At 45.5% G+C, this 22334-nt stretch overlaps 1 protein-coding gene across 1 annotated transcript; it reads left to right on the top strand.

The window, feature by feature from the left end:
- The first annotated feature begins 4733 nt into the window (after positions 1 to 4733).
- On the top strand, positions 4734 to 21664 carry lingo3a (leucine rich repeat and Ig domain containing 3a). Its single transcript, XM_037250270.1, has 2 exons — positions 4734 to 5087; positions 19712 to 21664. The coding sequence occupies exon 2, from the start codon at positions 19767 to 19769 to the stop codon at positions 21597 to 21599; it is 1833 nt and encodes a 610-aa protein (XP_037106165.1). The 5' UTR covers positions 4734 to 5087; positions 19712 to 19766; the 3' UTR covers positions 21600 to 21664.
- The last annotated feature ends 670 nt before the right edge of the window (positions 21665 to 22334 follow it).

The raw sequence follows: 22334 nt of genomic DNA on the forward strand, positions 1-22334 counted from the left end.
CTGAGCAGATGGTGAAAATAGCAGTAGCTTCTCAGTTTCAGGTCCTGTACCCAAAAAAAGAAAATAGATGTAGTATTAGAAACCGGTGTGATTGTACAGAGTCCAGAATTGAAACGGAAGTCCCGATGAGTACGACAACAGCCCCGGGGCAAACAATCATTGTGCATTGGCAGCAAAATGTGCATGCCAAGTGAAAGATATCACATTCATTTAAATCCAATAAGCTTTGGATTGTCTTTTCACCCCTGGAGGAGAACTAGTCCCCTCGTGTTTATGTGACAATCTTTAAAGAAAGACGCTCCACCCATATGATTCCGAAAGCCCAAAGCATGTCAACATCGAACTGGGCAGCTTACTGGTTAAAAAGAAATAAAGATAATAAAACAAGGAACGTTTTACTTACTGAAATTGAAGTAAAATGATCTCCAAAAAGAAGAGGAAATAATTAATAAATAAATAAATAAATAAATAAATAAATAATACAAAACTACAAGATGGCCCTATGAAAAGTGTTTAATATATTAAATTAATTAATTCCTCCTTAACTCCTCACTTGCTCTCCTTCGGCCATGACTGATGACCTTCCTCCTGGTTTGCTGCCTCAGCTTGTCGAGGGGGGGGACCGGAACACTCACTTGTGTTGACGGACGACATTGGCCCCGCTGGCTGTTTTTCTTCATGATGTGTGAGAGCCTTTTCATTTGGAGTCGCGCCGCCCACCGCTGCACTTTTTTGTCAGGTCATTTCTTCTCATTCTGGTTTTCATGTCGCTCCACTTTTCATCTTTTTGTCGCTCTCGCACCTCTTTGCATATGTGCTTTCAAAATAAAGCATTATAAAAGGAATGGCAAGTTTTCGAAAGATTCTCAAGAGATTCTTTTAAAGTTGTTTTCCAACCTCCTGCCATGACTAGGCATTTTATTTCCCCGCACACCTGCTGCTTTCTTCCAGCCCTCCATGCCAACAATCAATTATTGAACATTTCATTGAAGTGCCACTCCATCCATCAGGCTAGCATGCTGTCGTCCAGAGCAGACGTTAAACACAAAATTAATCTGCCTTAATGACAGCTGCGTCTCGCGCGTGAGACATGTGTCCTATGTGCGTCTCTGCTGACATTGGCGGGACGCCACCGGCGCTTTTGTTCCCGTTGACCCACTGACATGGCCCGAAAGGCCGACGGACATCTCTCGGGTGTCACAGAACTGGCGCTGACCCAAAAACATGCCGCTCATGTTATGTTAATGTTAGCAATATGAAGCGAACACTAAATATTGTGACATCACATCTAGTTAGCATTACACCTGTACTAATGATCTCGCCACCTCATAGATAATCAAATCTGATTGTTTACATTTTACACCGGCTGAACCAACGGAACACAGTGTACAAGAATCGCCTTGGGCAATGAGCCGCATGAGACTACACCAAGTCTCAAGACAAAGTCATGGTTATTTTTTTGCTGACGACATCTTCATCCATCAGTTCACAGGAGGAAGTCAACTTCCCCCCCCGCATGCCCACACATCTCCCTCAAGGCTTTCTTTCTTGCCGTTATCCTCTCTCCACTTCACGACCCCACTAATCCACTTCCATGGATTCGCTGTTGTTACTCCTGCTTGGACTGATCTCTGGTGACTCACTAACCTCCGTCCGGGCCAGTAGGCGTGGGACAAACCTACACACGCAAAACAACAACACGCAAACACCCAGCGGCACTCTGCCTTTGTCTGGCCGTGCCATGCAAAATTCCCGTCATTGTGAAGGAAAGGTGTCGAAAGGCTAATCACACATCCAATTCATGTTCGGGTCATTCCACACTCATAATCATCTCATAGTGTAAAAATGAGTGTGACTTTTTTTTTTTTTGTGATTGCTCACGTCCCTTCTTTGCGTGCGTGTTTTGCATGTGTCGGTGCCGTGACGAAGGCGCTCGCCCAAGAAAACGTCTGCCGTGTTTGTGAAGTGCATGTGCCAACTCTGAGCTGAGCTCGCCTTGCCTACAGGCTAACGAACGGCGTGGCGGGCACATTACTCACGCACACACACACGCATATGATTCAGTAGTGTGTCTGTTGTATGTTTCAGCGTGCCGTCACAGTGGTCGCGCCTCCGCAGCCGAAGGCCAGATGGGCAACGCACGGCATGGGGCGGCTGGGATCAAGGACACACTCCTCAACTTGAAACTGTTTGTGTGCGTGCATGGAAAGTAGGTAAGCACACACGGCTGCTCCACAAGCCCCGCCCGCTAATACACAACTCGTCAAGACTTCCTTTGCGGCCTGTTTTTAGCCAGCGTGCGATCGCAATGTCGGCTGCTATTTGATCGCCATTCAACACACTGACAGTTGATACTTCAATTCAAGTCCCCCAAACACACACACGCGTTATATTATTAACTCAAGGTCATGTTTCATTTGTCATTCCAGTTACACGATCATTAAATAATAAGTCAAAAGATAATTAACTTTGTTAATATTGCTGCCGTTGTGCGGAATCCTCGTACTTCCAACATCGTCTTTTTTTGTTTTAGGAGACCCCAAACAAAATATTTAAAATGATCACATAGCGTAGCCCAGTCAGCTAAATGCTAACAAATGACACCAAATACCACAGACCATCTAAGATATTGAACACAAATGGTGCAAAACTAAATACAGGCGTCCATTTTGTCAAGTTGTCTATCGAATCCATTTTGATGTCGTACTGACAGAAACATTGTTACAAAACGCTATCTTGCGGCCTTCGGCATGCCCTGCCAAAAACACAATTCTACACTATTAAAAATTCAACAAAAACACACACATAATGTGTGTGTAGCCAAAGAGGCGGGCCACGCTTTCAGTCCAGAGCCGCCGTCTCCCTAATGTGCCCCTGCCAAAATCCCTCCTGAGCTGTCAAAAGGAAATTGCACACAGGTACTAAGCTGCCAAGTCATGGATGAATAATCATTGCGTGACGATATATAGTTTCCTGATAAAATGTTGTGTACAATTTCTGTAGGTCGTCCTCCATAAGATATGAAGCATAAAAAAAAAAATATTCCAGTCGTTTCCAAATGCAGCACGGCATTTCCCCTTGATTGCAGCTCTCACATGAGGCACGGGTGAAAGTAATAAGGGCACTTTGAAACTGACAAACGACTTTTGAGTCCAGAGTTGACGCACAGCCTTTTTCAACCTGCGCAGTTATCAAGGCGCATTGCCTTCATGTTTTATGTATATTGTATTTATCAACATGCGCCCGCTCAATAATTTACTGACGAATAGTGCCGGTGCATTATGCAAGCTGGGAAAGCTCCTGGAAGGATGCTAGCATGTGGGAAGCACGCGTGCTTAGCCTGCTTAGTGTGTGCGGGGGCCGGGGCCAGGTCCTGGGGGGATTATTAATACTGTGCCTTACTGTAGGGAGCCTCTTGAGGAAAGAGCGGAGGACATTCGTGAAGGTCAGCACACAACAAAGTCGGGCCGCCACCTCTTTGGGTGCCAGAAAGAACAATAACGGCTACAACGTGACACAGTAGCGATAAAAGACGAGTAAATAGGGACAAAAGGGATGTTGATGCTCTTATGGGGACGTGATGAAACATGGCGCAGCTTCCATCTTCACCTGAATGCGACTTTCCTGCACCGCCTCAGGCGCCGATTTGTGAGGATGCCTGTAGAATAAGAGACGTTTTTTTTTCTCCAGACGACCAGAACCAAAGTTAACAAAAGGTGCACACAGAGATGCATTAGAAAATTTTGTCTAGAGGGTGAAGAAAGTTTGTTATGATGGCCATAGTTGGGTGGGAATTGATTGTGTTTCCATTGTTTCCTGTGGGAATATTGAGTCCAAAGAGTTTGCACTGTAATTGATGGGAGTCTGCAGCCCATTGATTGTTTTTCCACTGCAAGATGCAGCAGCCCAAAACATAGCCGCAAAAAAAACCCAGATTGAACTGTGCCCCTTTTCCAATTTTTTTTTTGTTCATGCAAAAGCCATTGTTTGCTTTTAACATGACCTCATTTCAATAAATCAAATTGAATCGTTATTGCTACGCGACCCTCGGTCACAAGATCCTCGGAGATGATGTCACAAGACTCTTTCGAAGCTGAGCTGCTGCTACATCTGCGCTCGGTAAGTCGGTCCTTACTTGCTCATTATTCATTTATTTAATGAGGGTAATTTTATGCACATTTTACGAGCTAGCTTAAATTCAAATGTAGTCACGCGGGTCTTGTTCTTTTATTCATCTTTGCCATCTTCTAACATTGATATTGTATCGATTGTGTCATTGAGCTAACATTTGTTATTCACAAGAATAGTATGCTTGTCGGCAGGGATATATATATATTTTTTTATGAAGCAGTGTGTGTTGTAGACGTATATAATGAACTATTGTTTTTTTTTAGCTTTCACACAAGATGTTTTCCACTACCAAGTATGTCAGGTGAGTACAATCACATGGTTCTTTCTGTGTTGCATTGTAGATGACAAAGGTCCATTTTTGGAGTCAAGAAATAATTTTCTGAACTAATTAAGTCAAACTAGATCATTTCATGTGGCAAACTTGTTGATTGCTCACTTAAGGACTCAGTCATCCATGTTAACGCACTCTCACACACATGCAGAGGTGCAAATGCAGAAGTTCTCCATACAGGAGTCAACAGTGAGATGAATACTGAAAGCTTGTTTTCCCGTCTGCCTTGTAGGACTTGAATGCAGCACACACATTGAGAGAAATAGAGAGAGAGAGAGAGGAGGGGGCGAGAGAGCGACCAGATGAGCCTCACTGAACAGCAGCAGGGTCCTGTTTCAAAAACGCACGCACGCACACACTCCTACACACACATGCAAACCAGCATCGGTCCGAGCCGCCGGTGGCTGCCCCTCACCGCTTCGCCCAGGCGCGAAGCCCGCCGGGAGACGACGAGCAGGAGAAGCCCCCCGCCGACAGGAGAGAAAGCAAGAGGAAGCTTGGGGGCTTCTTTTGGAAAGCGCTAGAGGAGAGAGAGCGATCGAGAGAGCTGCTCCGAGAGAACAACATCACAGCATCGCAGCAGCTTGCAGATGTGGAAGGAGCGCCGCTCAAGTTCCCGTCCTGGGTGAGCCTCTTGCTTGTATTTGGCACACTTTTTACACACGCTCGCTCCGATTTTCGTATTATCATAAGACGAGTCTCAGCCACTTTGTTGCGCTTCCTCCACCATCCCTCCTTTTTTTTTTCTTTGCTTCTTGAAAATGTACGTGTGTCGGCGTTAGTGTGTGCGTCGTCAGCCAGCAGCTCTCAATCATACTTTAATGATGTGAAGGCGGTACAGTTTTTGGATGGATCCCTGCAGTGGCTGTGACATATCCGAGGCAGACTCTTCACGTCCCTTTCGAAAGCTTCGGGACACTTTATGCATTTAGCACCAAAGGGAATTATGATGCTGATTGCTTCCCCCCCAACCCCCCGCCCCCTCCTCCAGAAAAGAGCAACACTACAGTATCTGTATTGTATTGATTGATGGCATCTGTGCCCCCTCCCTTGTGAGGGTTTAACTAATGTCCCTGTCGATGTGGTGATGTGCTTCCGAAGCTGACCGACGCTACGGACAGAGCAGTCATTAGTATACTTGGAACTGTAGGAAACATAAAATGGGGTGCCCTTGAGCAAAGCCTCGGCTATCCCAGAAAGGGAAAGAAAGCGTTGGTGGTACAAGGATATCCGCAAAACAAAATAAAAATTACAAACCCAAAAATTCTTCAAAAAATGCTTATGAAACATCAATACATGTTCTTTATCAGGGATGGATGGAAATGTGTAAAGAAATTCCAGGAAAAATCTGAAAATACCCAAAAGTCATTTAATTGGCCTGGCACCTGGTCCAAGCACTTTCCAGGAGCGGCTCGTGCCCCCGCGGCACCCCCTCTAGCTCCGCCTCGTATTTCATCGGTGTTGTGTTCTACGAAGCCTCCTGACCGATATATTCCAAATCTGACTTGAACTGATGCTTCTGTTTTGGTCAGCGACAGAGTCCAAGCCAAGTTCTTGTGGATTGAGCCACTGCCACCTCTCATTTTGATTGAAGGTGTCCCGGACAGCTTCGGCATGTCATTATCCGCCCCACTTTGTCGTGGCGTGACGTTACGGGTCGTTAACCAGCTGTCAGGAGCCGCGAATGCCGCTTTGCGGGGCAAAGTCGCGATTGGAATGAACGCAATCGGAGCGGCGGGGTGCACTGATGATGTCAGTAATAAAATGTCTGCTGACGGGTCAATTAGTGCTTCAGAGCGCATTGTGGAACGGCGGGCGCCCCCCTCGTCCATTTCTTCACCCCGCTCTTCTCATTCTGATCCCCTCGGCTGCGCATAAAGCTGTCAGCGGCGCTCAAGAGCCACATTAAGTCCACTTAACGATATCGCTGCCAAGCTGCATTGTTTTCAGCTTTACGGCGGCAGTAAAACACACGTGCACGCGCCGTACGAGAGACGAGGCCGCCGATGCTACTCCTGCTGAAATTAGAGCCTCGGAGTGACTTTCCCGTGGCCGCGTTGTAAAGGTTTGACAGTCAGCCGGATGGCCGCCGCTCCAAGGCCGTTAAACCGCTCGGATGGTGCCGGAACCTCCATGCAGTCACCTTCGTAATGAAACCCCATCCTGATATATTTCTGCTCTTATGTTATTTACTTTTAATGGACTTTCCTTCTTCAACCATGCACAGAGAATTTGAATATTTTATAATTTTATCACTTTAGATTAGATTTTCCAAAATTGCTACTTTACCCCTGGGCTTGGATCTGAGGCTAATGAAAAAATGGAAGCAATCAAGAGAGTGTTTAGATAGTACTGCATTGGCTTTGCACCTCATATATTTAATTTCTCCCGTGCTGAATGTCGCAGAGTTCTATCATCTGTGAGGAGTCCTCGTGTGTTTTCGCTATGTTGCAATGATGCAATTTACGCGTCGCCTACATTATTCATAACGATCTTAGCCTACATGAAAAATGAATACACCACAGCTTATTTTTGACGAACCGACGCAGCGCCGAAACTTCCAGCGGAGCCCAAATTCGCACTTAATATTTTGAAGTGCATGGCCGTCAGGCTCAACTCGAGAGTGTCAAGTGTTGACGGACGGGATCGGCTTGATGGGCTCTGAAGCTGCAGGTCAGCTAAGGGAGGGAGGGGGGGGCGCTCGGGTAAAGGAAAAAATCCTACTGGTTTCGCGTACTGCATATTTCATATTGCCCTTATGTAATGACTCCAATGGGAAGCGGACACATTTAGCTACTCCTAATTAGGACTGAGCCATTTAGAAAAAGAATCAATATTGCATTTATTATTTAATATGGCAATTTTTTTCGAGATCCTCTTCCCATGTTTTTTTTTTTTCGAACGAACAAACAAGCAATAAATTAATCTGTATTAATAAGCGACATTGAATTTATAATACGTACATACTGTAAATGTCTTATAGGTTAGACTTACACTAAAATAATTTGAAGAGTCACATGCTGCTTCACCAAGTCCAAAGACAAATTGTAGACATACAAATAAATTTCGCGTGGCATCTTAGTCACTCAGACATTTCGGGATTTACGGTTTGTTTTGACAATATATTTTATATTAATGTAATAAACCGTGAAACAAAAATAGCTTGTCCTTTGCAAGGAAGGAGAAAAAATGCATGACGCAGAATGCAATTTACAAGGTCTTCTGACTAACGTTCCAACCACGGACCATAATTTTTATGCGTTTATACTGAATAGCTATTCAGGTGGAGCCTGGCATGCGGGAAAAGAGAGCCATAGCTGCCAATGTAGTTTTCTGGGTTATTTTTAGCACAAACAAAATGAGCACACTCACTCACAGGAGCTGCTGTCAACCCCAGCTCACACCCAGACACTCACACTCAGACTTGTGATTGATGTCACCCGCCAGGTCCGCTTAAAACCAACGCTCCCGCTAGGTGAGTATAAAACAATAGGTAGTCTAGTTTTAGTGCTGTTCCGGTATGATAAACTTGCTGTTGTTGTTGCTGCTGTCTCCAGTTCATTTCACTTTATGCGCTTCCAAAGCTGCTGCCTGGCAGATTGAAATGCTGTGACTAAGCAGCCGTAAAACAATATATTGTGTAGCGCAGATGGGCCACGATGACGGGAATACGCGGCTCCCGCCCGCCCGCCCGCCCGCCTGCCCGCCTCGCCATCTGGATGCGGCTATTCCCGACACTTGCCTTTCAACAGCCTGGCTCCGAGCCAGTGCCAATCCATACTTGAAAGTCGTCTTCCTCCATCCCATAATCGCAGCATTTGAGCCATGCTTAGCGAGTCAAATCTATGAATAAAACAAAATTAGATCAAAGTGCCATTCTCACTTTTGCCTTCTTAGCGGCAGTTTGTGAAACATGATTTTGGAGACGGCAGCTTCCTGCAATATGATGCCCACAGTAACCCAGCCCGAGAGTAAGCTAGCAACCAATGTTAGCAAGCTAACAGATAGCGGCTCCTGGAGCTAAAATGACTGCTCAAAGGCTTTTCAGTCCTTCCACTTGGTTTCCCAACCGCATTTGGAGCAGCTGAGCCTGGCAACCACGACATACTGTCCTGTCGACCTACTCGTATGTCCGCTAGGCCGACTCCGGTCTCGCCCATCCGTCATCGTGCGTAAGAGCGCTTTAATCAGCGCTCTTCAATTATGTAATTACAGCCCCAGATTAGACTCGTGTTGAAGAAACACCGCAAGGGCTTATCAGCTCATTTTGTCTTTGCTTGAAATATAATCACCCCAAATTTGATCCTATTGTGCGCAAAACAGAAGCTGATAATGGTGCTTTAATGTGGTTAGAGTTATGTGAAACTAAGTAGAGCACATGCCGAGTTTATGCGCTCGAGAATCACTTGCGATTTGCGTTTGTTTGTACGGCTAATTTCTTGACAGAGCGTTACCCACTCGCGGCAAGTCGACTGTATATTCATGAGAATTTGCTGACCGTGGGGGATTTGAAATGTTAGTCCTCCTCCATGTTCAGCTTAATGATGCAGAGGTCAGGCGGCGGTCGCAAAGTCCTTGTTTTCATTATGGCCTTTTTGAAAGCTTACCTTAAAGGCTTACAAAGAACAGCTGCCAGCCGACCAAAAAGATGTCGCATTTGACTTCGTTAGGGAAATGTTAATTGGCGCTAGGCTGCTATTTTCTGCTGACCTTTTGGTTGTTTTTTTACTTGCAATAACTCGGTTTTAGGAAAAATTCGATGGCTTCTAGCTTATGCGGACATATGCAGATTCCTATTCTCTGGTGTGCAAATGAGTTTTGTATATATCTGAAGTAATCTGATGACACACTAAAATTGTGCTCTTATGTGAAGAACGCGTTATATTTTTCCCGAGCTGTCGTCTCAAAGGGCCGTCAAATCCTTGAATCTCTCGCTCCCTTGTTTTCTTTGTGCATGGTTGAAACTAATATATCATCGCTTGTGCGTGTGTGCCTAAGCGTGGCAGGCTGGTGTGATGAGATTGTGCCTAACGGACATCCAGACACACGCTCGCCTCTTCCTCCTTCATCTGGGTTGCCTGTCAAAAGTGTTTGAGAAGAAGTCGACTGGGATTCTTCTGTCAACTTTCTCTTCTGGCTTTGTTATTTCAGGCCGCGGTCTGCGCCGTTGTGGGCGTGAACACAGATGACTTGCTTCGCGGCCAATGAATACGGCTCCTTTCATTTCTTTTAAATTCACAATATGTGAAGCCTGAGGGGGGGAGGGGGGGCAGTGTCCCCCCCCTGGGCCCCCTCGAGCTCCGCCAGTGCTTGATTGTTTGTGCCAGATGTGTGACTTTACAAGTGGACTGTCACAGCAAAAGGAGATGAAATGAAAATTGAATGAGCAGGCTGCTGCATGACTGTAATAAAATGTTTGGAATTAATTGAAATGTTGTTGATGGAACTCATTCTCATTAGGCTGTACCTAATGAATTGTCTAGTCTCGTTGCATATGTTTGCCCGTATAGCATCAAGTGTGATCTTATAAATAGCAAGTACGTGCTTTGGCGGAGTGCCGTCACATAGCTGGCACATGACAGGTGTGCTCAGGATCTTGATGAGTGGATGAGTGGACGTGAAGACAACATTTCGAATTGATGACATGAGGCAGAAGCCCTTGCAGGCAGACGCTGTCCAAAAGCCGCTCGGTTCCTCTCACGTACGCTGTCATCATGCTTTCATTTCTTAGAAACTCATTGATCCCGTGACGGGTCCGCTGTCATCACCCACCCGCGGCCTCACGCTCACTTTTGTTTTTCCCCATTTTTTTATTTTTTATTTTGACTCCCTGACTCTGTCTGTAGTTGCAGCGCATCGTCTTAGAGGAACTCGTAAATAATTTGCGATGGCAAAGACTTTCTCGTTGGGCTTTTCTGACTCCGAGTTCCTGTTGTGTCAGAACAGATCTGTTTCACATGCTGGCGGGGGCCCAATTACTCGACTCCCCTCGGTTTTACCTCCAGGGAGGCTCTTTGCATCGCCGCCATCTTGTCGTTTGCTTCTAAGTGGCGCGGTGACGCAGATTGGTCATCCCGTGAACTGGCATTTCCGACTTTAGTTTGGGCTAAATTTCTCCCTCTGGACCTCCTTGATGCGCCTTCCTGCTTCTATTTTTTTTTCCTCCTTGCTACCAAAACCTAATTTGAATTTGTTGAGTGTTTTTTTTTCTGTCAATCTGCTTCCAGGCCTCCATTCTTCTGTTTCCTGTCACCAAAGCTGACAACTGCCGTCATGCGCCAACATTCACTTTTGGATTTTGATTTTTTTTTTTTTTGGTCTCCACCTCCCCGTATAATGGGCTCCCTTATTAATCAGACAGCCATGACGCATCGCCACAGTTCTTAAAGATGACAGGTTGCAACTGTCAGCCACTCGAGCCACAGCGTGCACGCATGGCTGCCGTTTTGCTCGACTCAAAGCGCCTCGCAACCCATTTTGTCGGTTCTCCTCCCCGCGTGTTTCTGTCAGGATACGTAATCCCTCATCACCTTCTCCAAAGTATTTCACATATCGGCTTCTCGCTGTCACAAAGAAGCGACATCTCTCCTCGCTGCACTTTTGTTGTTCCCTTTTCTTTGGCCACGGCGCTCCGCTTTACTTAACGTGTTTAAAGGTCAACGCCTGCACTCATCGCTATCGTTCCGATCCCGAGCTCTGTGTTGCGTGAGCCAATCTCTCCGAAGACGTGACACAGATACAGTCTGGTAGCGTTGAAAACAAGCCGCTTTTCCAGACAAACATCCTCTCATTACTCAAGTGGACAAAACGCCGAGATCACGATTGCGCCGCGAGTGACGTGAGGCTTGAAGATGAAGCACCGGTAGCAGCTGTGATCTTTTCTCCTGTCGGTAATACGGCCTTTGATTGTCGTTCTGTAATCAACAAATTAACATTCCTGTATTTCAAAACTTCAATATTATAGCACCTTATGTGCTGCAAGAAAGCAACAACTTTTAATGAGAACCCCCATCAAAACATTTTACGTTGGCTTGACCGCACTAGACTCCAACCATTTCCTACCAACGACATAAATAACGATTTTCAACCGGTAGGCATTGACGAGAATCTCGCCTAGCTTCTCTATGATTTTTTATTTATGTTTTTTACTGATCATGTCATGAGTCGGCATTATTCATGGTGCATTTCATCTTTGTATATCTGTAAATAAACCATTTTTATTCCCCTATCAGCTAAAAAAAAAAATGGTTCAGGCCAACATTCATAAACCTCTTCAAAGGCTGCCACAACTAATTAGTTCTTTTGATTTTAAAAGCAGACATTTTTTATGGTTTCTGTATATAAACTTCTATATAAATAGCAGCCAGTAATAGTTGTCTTGGATGTACCTCAGCACAAAATAAGCCAATTTCATTACCTGTGCCCTTGCCCTGCTTCATAATAAGTTGTATGTATTCTAGCCGAAATTGCCGGTCATCCCTAATTCTGCGCTTCGGATCTCAGCGGCAACGAGATTAAAAGTGAGCAAAGCGTGATTGGAAGCCGAGCCGGGCGGCGTTGGCAGCTCCCGTCGGCGCAGGATTAGCGGGCGCGTCGCTCAAGTAGGCCAGTCAAAATATGGACAGCAGACCACGAAAGACGGACAAAAACGGACGGCTCGGCACATTTCATCCAGCTGCGCTAATCCTGCCATTCACGCTGGCGGTCTTTATGTAAATCGGGATAATTATTGACTGGGGACACTTGTGGATATTGGTTTTCCACCTCAAGGCAAGCGTCCCAGGAGCTCGAATGTGCAAAGTCTTGTCAGTATTTCGAAAACTTTCAATGCGTAGCCATTTTCTGTAACAACCAAAAATAGTAACTCAGTGATTAATGCTAACGAATTTTATTAGCACTATGCTAACATATGACCTATTGGTAAGGACTTCACACAATCCTGAACAGTAATTTTAGTTCTGCTCGAGATGTCCTGGCCACCAATTTAGCTCACAAAGGTCATGATGATCTAGCACGGATGATATGTAGACCATTAAAATAATTTTGAAGTTGCAAACAGTCATCCTGAATCCGCACTTTTGTCCAGATCCTCACCTCGTGTGACATTTCAAGGGCATCTTCGTTGGCGAGCGAGCACTTTGCAGAGTCGGCCTTTAGCGGATGAGAATGAATAGGTTAAAGGGCGCCGTGTTACGGCTGATGGGAGCCCGCATCAAATTTCAGTATCTGCTCATACGGAGGGGCGACGACTATCATGTCCGCTTCCACGCTGTGACATTCGAGCTTAAGTGTAAGCATTATGTCGGCGGCGAGCTGACGGGTAAAGATATTCTCTGCGCCGGCTGTAACACAACTCCCGGGATCGCTTTTTGTCCGACTGCCAGTCTGTCTCGCACCCTTCAAAATGCCTTCTCCTATACCTCACCTTGCACCTCCTGATGCATCTTCACAGATATCATCCCCTCCACCATCTCACTCCTTCAGCACTGGATGCTGTCCAGCAAAGTCTTAATATTGAATGAGGCTGAATAATGGCTTTGCTGGTAGTAATTGACGGAGTGCTGTTTTTTTGGCATCATTCTGTCTGTCAGTCAGTTTGATACGACAGTGGCTGTCAGCCAATCGTCTTCAGGCACACGGCTGGTAGACACCATGTGAAATAGTCTTTCTGCTGGCCTCGTTTAACAGACGCTCCCCTCACACCTGGGACCTTCAGCGATTCCATCAGTGCCGCTTTATTACACACGCGCAACTTTCCCCACCCCGCCGCCGCCGTCGAGCCATGAATTATGGATGGATGCCACTCGGGCAGCACCGCGAGCGGCCGACACCACAGGATTACTTTCAATTTGCGCACCGCTACCCACACTCCCTCGCCGAAGTTGTCGGGGCCGCTTCCTCGCGGGACTTCCGGGGGTCTTATTTAGATTAGCGCCTGAAACTCGACGCTAGGCAATCTTGTAAAAAGGTTGGGGAAGGAATCGCCAAGGAAGTCAGTGTGAAGTGAGGCCAGCGCATAGTCTTTTTTTTTTCTTTTTTATAAACAATGCTCAAGTAGTGATACCGTTCATGCTGTTTGACAAGAAGCCTTTGTAGAATGCTATGTTAGCTTCTCACGCTAGCCTCTAACAAACTGCTGGACTGTGTTTGAACATTGGTGGTTGATTTTGTCTTATATTTTGAAAATTAAAAATTGCAACCCCTTTCACACTGCACTTAGCAAAGCGCACAGGATGTTAGCAATCAATTTGACATCCAGCTAATTGTTTTTAGATGATGGCAACAGTTAGCATCTGGAATGACTTCTTCCCAAGGAACAAATTGCAGGCCGTACTGTGATTCTTTTAGAAGTAATAGAAAGTTGCCCTGTCTTGCACCATTGTTGTCCCTTGATAACTACAGTCTAATTGGCAGCCAGAAGGAAGTAGAAAGGGACAGACATCCTGTTAATAAAGCCGACTAGAAAGGACAGCGAGCGCCTGCAGGCTTCAAGAAGGTTTAGAGCGCTCTCGGGCTTATGACGCTCAACCTTGAGTGTGCGTAAAGGACAAGAAGAGTGACGAGGCCGGAAGATGTTTTGTTGTGTGCCCAAGACCGTTTTCAGTCCTGTAAATCAAGTGCATGCATGCTATGTCTGTGTCGTTAAGTGGCATCTGTTTTCTGTGCTTTCATTTTTAGAGAAAATATTACCTATGATTAACGAATGGACTTTTAATTACTATTAGACAGCTCATTGGAATCTTTCACGTCTCACGGGGGAGACTCCCAAAACAATTAAGTCTGCCGACCGTGTAATAGTTCTCAGTTGATGGGGCGGGATGGTTTATTAGCTAATGGAAGTCAGTGTGTTGCAACACTTGCAGAGTGCAAAGGGTCGCTCGCGTATGTTCAAAGCGGGCCAAGTTGTGTCAGAGTGCGTTACGCTGACGCTCGGCGCTTTCCTCGGAGAAGCGCCGTCGAGCTTTACGTCTCGTCGTTGCTTCGGCTCCGTCGTGGTAACTGGCAGTGACTTTGCTGGGAGCGATGAGGTTCTACGGGAACGTTTCCAGTAGATGTCGACTGTAATGTCAGCTAATAGAAAACAGTGATGCTTCAAAACACTCACATCAAGACAACTTTCTTTTTTTTTTTAAATATATATATTAACTTTGGAGTATTAGCGACTCGCTTTGCATAATCTATCAAAAGAAGGTCGCCTTAGTTCAAGTGCATTCTGAAGGGAATAATAGAACACGCTCAGACATTTGCCGATCAATCCCTCGCTGGGGTTTGGAATAATCTCATTTCAATTTGTGGGAGTTGCAAGAATAAATGTCATTTATCCAGAACTGCCGCACTGCATCGTAAGAAATTAAATACAAAATGATAGCCGCATGCTAACTAACCAAAACATCAACATTGGCAATGCTAAATTTTAATGTGATATATATGTTTATTGAATTTGAAAGCTCCATTTGTGTTGTTGTTGCGCTATTATTTATGTAGCCGAGGTCAACCTTCCCGGGTCACGCCGTACCACGTAACTTCCTCCATTATTGAACCGACGCTGGTCCGAGGCTTTAGCTCAACAAGCTCTGAAACAGTTGCCTCTAATTAAAGATTCATGCGTGCTTGTCAAGACACGTTGGTAGTCACCCCCATTGTGTCCTCTGGTTTCACTCTCACGTCTTGCTTATTGGACACTGGAGTCATTTTAAGGATCCATTATGATAATGAAGAAGCCACTTGGGACTTTTTTAGAGTGCTGTTTCATATTAATTCGCATACAATGCTCCAATCAGTCGGGTTCTTAATATGAAAACCGAGTCGTCTTTCTGGCACCCAAGTGGTTGGTTCCCCCATCCTGGTTTTTAATGCTCCTTGTTACGATGCGTGACTGCACAGATTTACTCACTAATGAAGCTTTCCCACAAGCAGGTATGAGGAGTTTATTTTTTTAGGATGTGGTTAACCAGGGGTACCGAGTCGAGTTGATGGCTGATGTATTATACGCCATAGTTGGTAGCAGCAGACCTTTCGTGTTTATTTTTTCTTATTTAATTATTTATTCATTTATTTATGTTCATTTATATTTATTTATATTGATATTTATTTATATTTATTTATTTTCAGACTGCCCACAGTCTCCTCTTGAATAACACACACTGTCTCACTTGTCCCCCCGCTCAACGGTGACTTTAAGCAAAAGTGTGGCTAGCTTTCAGACAATGTCCCTCATCCATTTTCCATTCCTACCTGTCGAGCAGAAATGTGAGCCGTATTGTATTCTAATTCCAGCCAGTGTGTGGTAGTGTGCATGTGTATTGTGTGTGAGCTCATGTCAGTGCCTGCAGGGCCTTGCAGATTGATGGACACAGGCAACGACCACCCTCCATGTAAATGACTAACGTGTTCCTCTTAGGGATTCGTCAGCACATAAGACGCACACACTGTACAGTCGTCGTGCGAGTGTAGCGACGAGTGGGCACGCGAGAACGCAGTGTGAGAGCAGCCATTTGAAGAGCCCCGGAGCACGTTGCGCCTCGGCCTCTGAGCCATTTTTATTTTTTTTTGCTCACCGACACCTACGCACACTCCCGAGCAAGCTTCCTGCTCATTTGTCTGCCTCGTCGTGTACCTGCGGCGGCGTTCCTTTCCTGACACTCTGATCAGACCTTCTCCGCACTCTCTCGCCCAATATCACATGCCAATCGGAGTTATTTTACTCTCCCGATTGAACGTGGAAGGAAAACTTCACACACCACATTAGGTGTACATGCATAACCGAATGTAGCTTTCCTCTCTCATTAAATATGACACATTATGTATTTTTTTAAGTACTCCAGCCTGAAATATACATATGAATTATTAACTATAATGTTGGTGCAGTTAAACCCTTGTGGATACTGGAGCACATGTTGAGATGCAAATAAATGATTCCCACTCCCCCTTGCAGATTCACTGCCCACTCTACTGTCTAAATGTGTCTGTCTGTTGCTGTTCAACTTGTACTTGAAAGACAGTCCTCCCCCTCCCTCTCAGGCTCTCTTCATCTCTCACTGCAGTGTTTGAATGATGCGGTTCAAAAAAACTGCCCACTTTGTTATCTGGCTGCAGCTCCATTGGGATACTGTATGTCATTAAAAAAAGCCTCAACAGTTTTGCCCTTTAATGTTTTGATGGGAAGGTAAAGCGCCAAGTCACCTACAAGTCAACTTCGATGCTAATGATGGTGCTGCTCATTTGAAAACTGTACGACGGTCAAAAGGACACACTGGACACTTTGATGAAGTCTTTTTGACTGTAATATTTACGGTTTAATTACACCCTCCGATGACATCCCAATTATCCTTTTTTTTTTTTTTATTAGTGTCTTAAATATGCAAGGAGCCGCGGGGAAGCTTCATAATCTAATAAAAAAGGTTAGATTGAACTTGCAAACTACACACAGCCGAGATTCAAATTCACGACCTCTAACCACTGGAGCCGCCCTGAGCTTGTTGAAGTGTAACAATTCGATTCAGTTTGTCAAATCGAAATCAAGTTATTATTTTTTTAACACCTCCAAGCATTATTTTCTTGTTGTTGTTAATAACTTTGTTTTGATTCAGCTCTTGTGTTGGTGCAGGTGTCCCTAATATTGTGGTCTGTGAAGGTATGTACAGCTTGGGTGGATATTCAGTTAATTCACATAATACTCTTCAAAATGTGTGAAAAATCCGCCGCCATCTGTCTGTCGCCCGCGTTTTTAACGTGCGTGCTAACGCAGGTAAATAGCCCTAAAAGCAGTGACGACGCGAGCTCTTAAAGTAAACTCCCTGCCTCTGCGCCTTTAAGCTGTTTGCCAAGCACGACTGTGAAATGAGAGAGCAAGAATATATAGAAAAGGAGAGAAATCTGTGAAGAACAAATGAACAGCAGGTGGACTGGCAGGTGGTTGGCGACCAAGGCGTTCAGGTGGAGACGACACACAGATGCAGGCGGGCTCTGTGTGTGTGTGTGTGTGTGTGTGTGTGTGTGTGTGTGTGTGTGTGTGTGTGTGTGTGTGTGTGTGTGTGTGTGTGTGTGTGTGTGTGTGTGTGTGTGTGTGTGTGTGTGTGTGTGTGTGTGTGTGTGTGCAATGTTGTATTTTGAGAGCGAATGAACGTGAAAGCTGAACAGAGATGGATGAAGAGTGAGGTTTCGAGTGTAATGTTGTCCCACTCAAACGCGTGTGATCCCATATTTAATTTTTTCAAATTTGCCAAATCAAGTGTAACTGCACATCCACTCCAGTAGGTGGCAGTGGTGGTGTCATTGATACTAATTATAGGGTTGGGGGCAAAATAATTTCTTCCTGGGGTGCGTAACAAAAAATATTTTAGAAGCAGTGCTGGTAATTTGCCAGAACAGATGGCTGCCACATGTGGTTATTTGGAGAACTCCGTTTCAAGTAACTGAACTAATTGTCATCGCAAGGCGGTTTAATGTTCAGTCACATGTGTGACAGCATCTGTTCTCTGACGACATTTTACGCACCATTCTCCCTCTGTCGTTTGAGGAATATCTCCTTGTCCAATTTCTGATTACGGCCTCAACAGTGAAGCGCGTATGAACCCGTTACCATGACAACATCAGTCATAGCTGTCGATCTCTATATGCAAAGTGAACTTTGTGTGCTCATTATTATTCCAAGATATGAAAAGAGTATTTCAAATGTCAACACGCGGGGTTCGTTTTCAAACGTGCGCGTGCAGACAGTCGGGATCGTGTACACTGTGCAGGTATCGGGTCCTTCTGCGTCACACACTTTGACGTCCTACTTGTCCGACCCCATGACCCCAACTCAATTTATTAACGAGCAATGATTACCAGATATGCTCTTGAAAGACATTTTGTGTAGTATAGGAAAGGGGTGGGTGCGGCATTGTGGGTATCATCAAAGTTCATCAGATTATTAGGAACAGGTGAATGTCAGACTCTTATTACACGGCCAAGATTTTACACCAAAAAAACAAATGTCAGCCGGCTGCTAGCGTCAAAGCAAAGGTTAGATGAAGTAGATCTAGTAATCCCCTGAGGGTGGAAATATTGGAGAAAAATGTCCCAGGTAATTATTCTGATGATTTTCACGGTCTCAGACTCAAAATTAAAAATGTAATTTTGGGAGAAAAAAAATGTTGGAGGAACTTGTGGGTTTATTTTTTCCGACTAGCCGCATAAACAAAACAGTGTCAGGTCCAGTTACTCTTTGGTTCCGTTATTCTGTCACCAGCAATTGAGTGAGCGCTGATGTAACGTAATGTGTCAACATCGCTCTCTTCTGCTGGGACCGAGCCCCGGGCACCTTCTGACCAGCTCGTGTGGGAATGTGACTAATAAATCATGGCAGTACCTTTGACATGTTTCACATTTGCAAGATGGATTCTAGTTAAAGAGAATATGAAAGAAAATCGAGCTGGAGAGTGATAGCTTTCCTGAAAAAAACATTTTTGCCATTTTTGTGTCCCCATGCTCCGCCCCCTCCATCAGACAGCTCTGCTTGCATTTTCATATAATTTCATTCCAGGCTGAATAGTAATCAACTTTGAGTCAAGATGAATTGCAAATTACCGCCTGACGTTGAAGGAGTTATTAAGTCGTCCGAAACGGGAGCAGGTGATCATTTTAAACGCTCGTACAAGCCGCTTTCCTTTTTCGCTGCATCGTATCAAACTCATCTGCTCATTAAAAGCATTTGTCTCTATTTTTTGTCCTTGGAGATTTCAACACACTATTCAAAGCGTGTCTGGTGATATTTCGGGAGGGTTGAGCATATAAAAGGATGTGCAAACATCAATCCGCAGCACGATGGATATAAAAGGAAGAGTTTAGTATTGTACGCGTCTCAGTTGGGTTGTGTTGTATGTGATATATATCCAGACTGGCACGCTTTGATCACTGGCCTTTTGGCCTTTAGCTATTTGCAAGCCGTAAACTGCCGGCTTCACACCTGCTGTGATAGGTCAGTTTGCGAAGTAGCATAGCGATTGATGTTGTTTTGATCGCTATGTGTAATCAGAAGATCAGATTTATACAAATTGTCGAAGCTAACCTGGATAGAATGCAATGCTATGTTTGGACTAAGCTAGCTAAAGTTTGATTTTAGCAGAGCCACAGACTTAGTTAGCCAGTTAAGCCCGATAAGCTAACAGTTAGCCTAGCTTCTTAGTTTTCTTCGACGACCATGCTTTTTCTTTGTAATATCCTTTCATGTTAACTAACCTAGTTCCCTCCATCTTGTCTTCTCAGGTGTTTGGCCCAGTGATTGTAGCTCAGAGGAGGAGGAGGCGGAAGAAGGGGTGCCATGGGGGTCATCCTCAGACAGGATGTGAGTTGGCTCCTGCCGTTCTTCATCCTGCTGGTGATGCGCCATGTATGGCCTGCCCGGGGACAAGCATGTCCTCAACGCTGCGAGTGCGTGGCCAAACTCAAGACTGTCTCCTGCCACGGTAAGCGACTGTCTGCCCTGCCGGATGGAATCCCGGTGGACACCAAGATCGTGGACCTGAGTGCAAATAAGCTGCGTTGGGTGGAGCGAGGCGACCTGCTGTCCTTTCCCAACGTGGAGAAGCTGGATCTCAGTGAGAATATGATCAGCGTCCTGGAACCGAATGCCTTTTCGAGTCTCCAGAACCTACAGTCGCTTTCTCTGAGGGGGAACCAACTGAAACTGATCCCCATAGGGGCTTTCTCACACCTTTCAAATCTCACCTCTCTGGACCTAAGTGGGAATAAACTTGTGATTCTTTTGGATTTTACTTTCCAAGATCTAAAGAATCTGAGGAACCTGGAAGTTGGAGACAATGATCTGGTCTATATCTCCAACAAGGCCTTTTTGGGTCTGGTGACACTGAGAGAGTTGACCATCGAGAGGTGCAACTTGACTTCTGTTTCCAGTCAGTCTTTGTCGTACCTTCACAACTTGGTCACCCTGCGGCTTCGCTACCTCGGCATCTCCACCTTAGAGGACCAGAACTTCCGTAAGCTGGGAAACCTGAGGGGCCTGGAGATTGATCACTGGCCCTTTTTAGAGTACATCACCCCCCATAGCCTCCAGGGTCTCAACTTGTCATGGCTGTCCATCACTCACACCAACATCACCTCCGTGCCCACATCGGCCCTACGAAGTCTCTCCCACCTAACCACCCTCAACTTATCCTTCAACCCTATTTCGGTTCTGGAGTCTTGGTCGCTTCGAGACCTGCTCCGGTTGAAGGAGCTGCATCTGGTCAACACCAGGATGATAACAGTTCAGCCGTACGCCCTGGGCGGTCTCCGACAAATCCGCTTGCTGAACCTCTCCGCTAACAACTTGGTGACTTTGGAGGAAGGAGCCTTCCAGTCGGTCAACACTCTGGAGACCCTCCGATTGGACGGCAACCCTCTGGCCTGCGACTGCCGCTTGCTTTGGATCCTTCAGCGCAGGAAGACACTGAATTTTGACAACGCCTCCCCGGTGTGTATGACGCCCTTGGAGGTGCAGGGCCGGGCTTTGGGCGCTTTCTCCGACTCCGCTCTTTTTGAGCATTTCACCTGCCAGAAGCCCAAAATCCGAAACAGGAAATTGCAGCAGATCTCCGCTCGCGAGGGGCAGGTGGTGTCCTTCGTTTGCAGGGCGGACGGCGAGCCCACGCCGGTGATCTTCTGGATATCTCCGCAGCGGCGTCGAATCACTACAAAGAGCAGCGGCCGCTTGACGGTGTTAAAGGAAGGCACCTTGGAAATAAGGTACGCCCAGGTGATGGACACCGGAACCTACATCTGCATTGCGAGCAACGCTGGAGGGAACGACACGTACTTTGCAACACTCACAGTCAGCGGGCTGCCGCTCGATGCCGCCCTCATGGCTAATCGTACCTACTACGCCGGGGATCTTAACGACACGAACCTGAACGACACCAAAGTTTTCCTCAAGTTCACTCTAGACCTGAAGACCATCCTGATCTCCACAGCGATGGGCTGCATCATGTTCCTGGGGGTTGTCCTCTTCTGCTTCATCCTGCTCTTTGTGTGGAGTCGCGGGAGAGGACAGCACAAAAATAATTTCTCCGTTGAATACTCTTTCCGAAAGGTGGACGGGCCAGCCACCACCGGAGGGCAGGGCGGTGCCCGCAAGTTCAACATGAAGATGATTTGATCTTCCTGGAGAGCATTTACTTTTTTTTTTTTTTTATTGCTACTTTGCTCATCCCCGACAGCAATTTTGGACACCTGGAAGATGGCTGCCTTGCTTGAGATCACTTAAGATGCGAATGTTGAGAGGACACAAGTCCCCCCCCACACACACACTACACAAACACAAACAAACACACACACACACACACACGCACACACCGATTGCACTTAATTGTATAGTGTTCTTTTGCCTAATGCTGTTTTTAAATGTCAAGGACATTAATCAGTTGCTGTTTGTGCTTTTCAACATTTAACACATTGCCGTGACATTTTGGGAGAAAAACAGACTTGAGTCATACGGAACTATGAAGAAACTGTAAATGTGTGTAACTGTAAGTGTGCTTTGACAAGGCGTGAGCTGACTCCCTTTTAACGAGTTTCCATGTTGTCTGTGCATTTTAAACAGCCAAATAAAATAGAACCAGTTATAAGAGGGTGTGCACACTTGTGCAACCACATTATCTCAGTTTATTTTTGCTTCGATATGTCAGTTATTTTTTATTAAATCCATTAAGTTGTAATGGTATCATTTGTAAATAAAAAATAATGGCATTTGAACAGGGGTGTGTAGACTTTTTAAACCTCAGAAAATCTGTTTAGGATATCAAATTCCTTTTTTTTTTCAAACGTTTTTTTTTGGGATGCTATCAGTTGCCAAGTTTATAGACAAATCTGAAATATATCATCCCTAAAACAT

Source organism: Syngnathus acus, chromosome 4 (assembly GCF_901709675.1).
Source record: "Syngnathus acus chromosome 4, fSynAcu1.2, whole genome shotgun sequence".
Classification (NCBI taxonomy): domain Eukaryota; kingdom Metazoa; phylum Chordata; class Actinopteri; order Syngnathiformes; family Syngnathidae; genus Syngnathus; species Syngnathus acus.

Excerpts from the sequence above, each read along its gene's own strand:
- lingo3a (XM_037250270.1), top strand. The coding sequence starts at position 19,767 with ATGGGGGTCATCCTCAGACAGGATGTGAGTTGGCTCCTGCCGTTCTTC.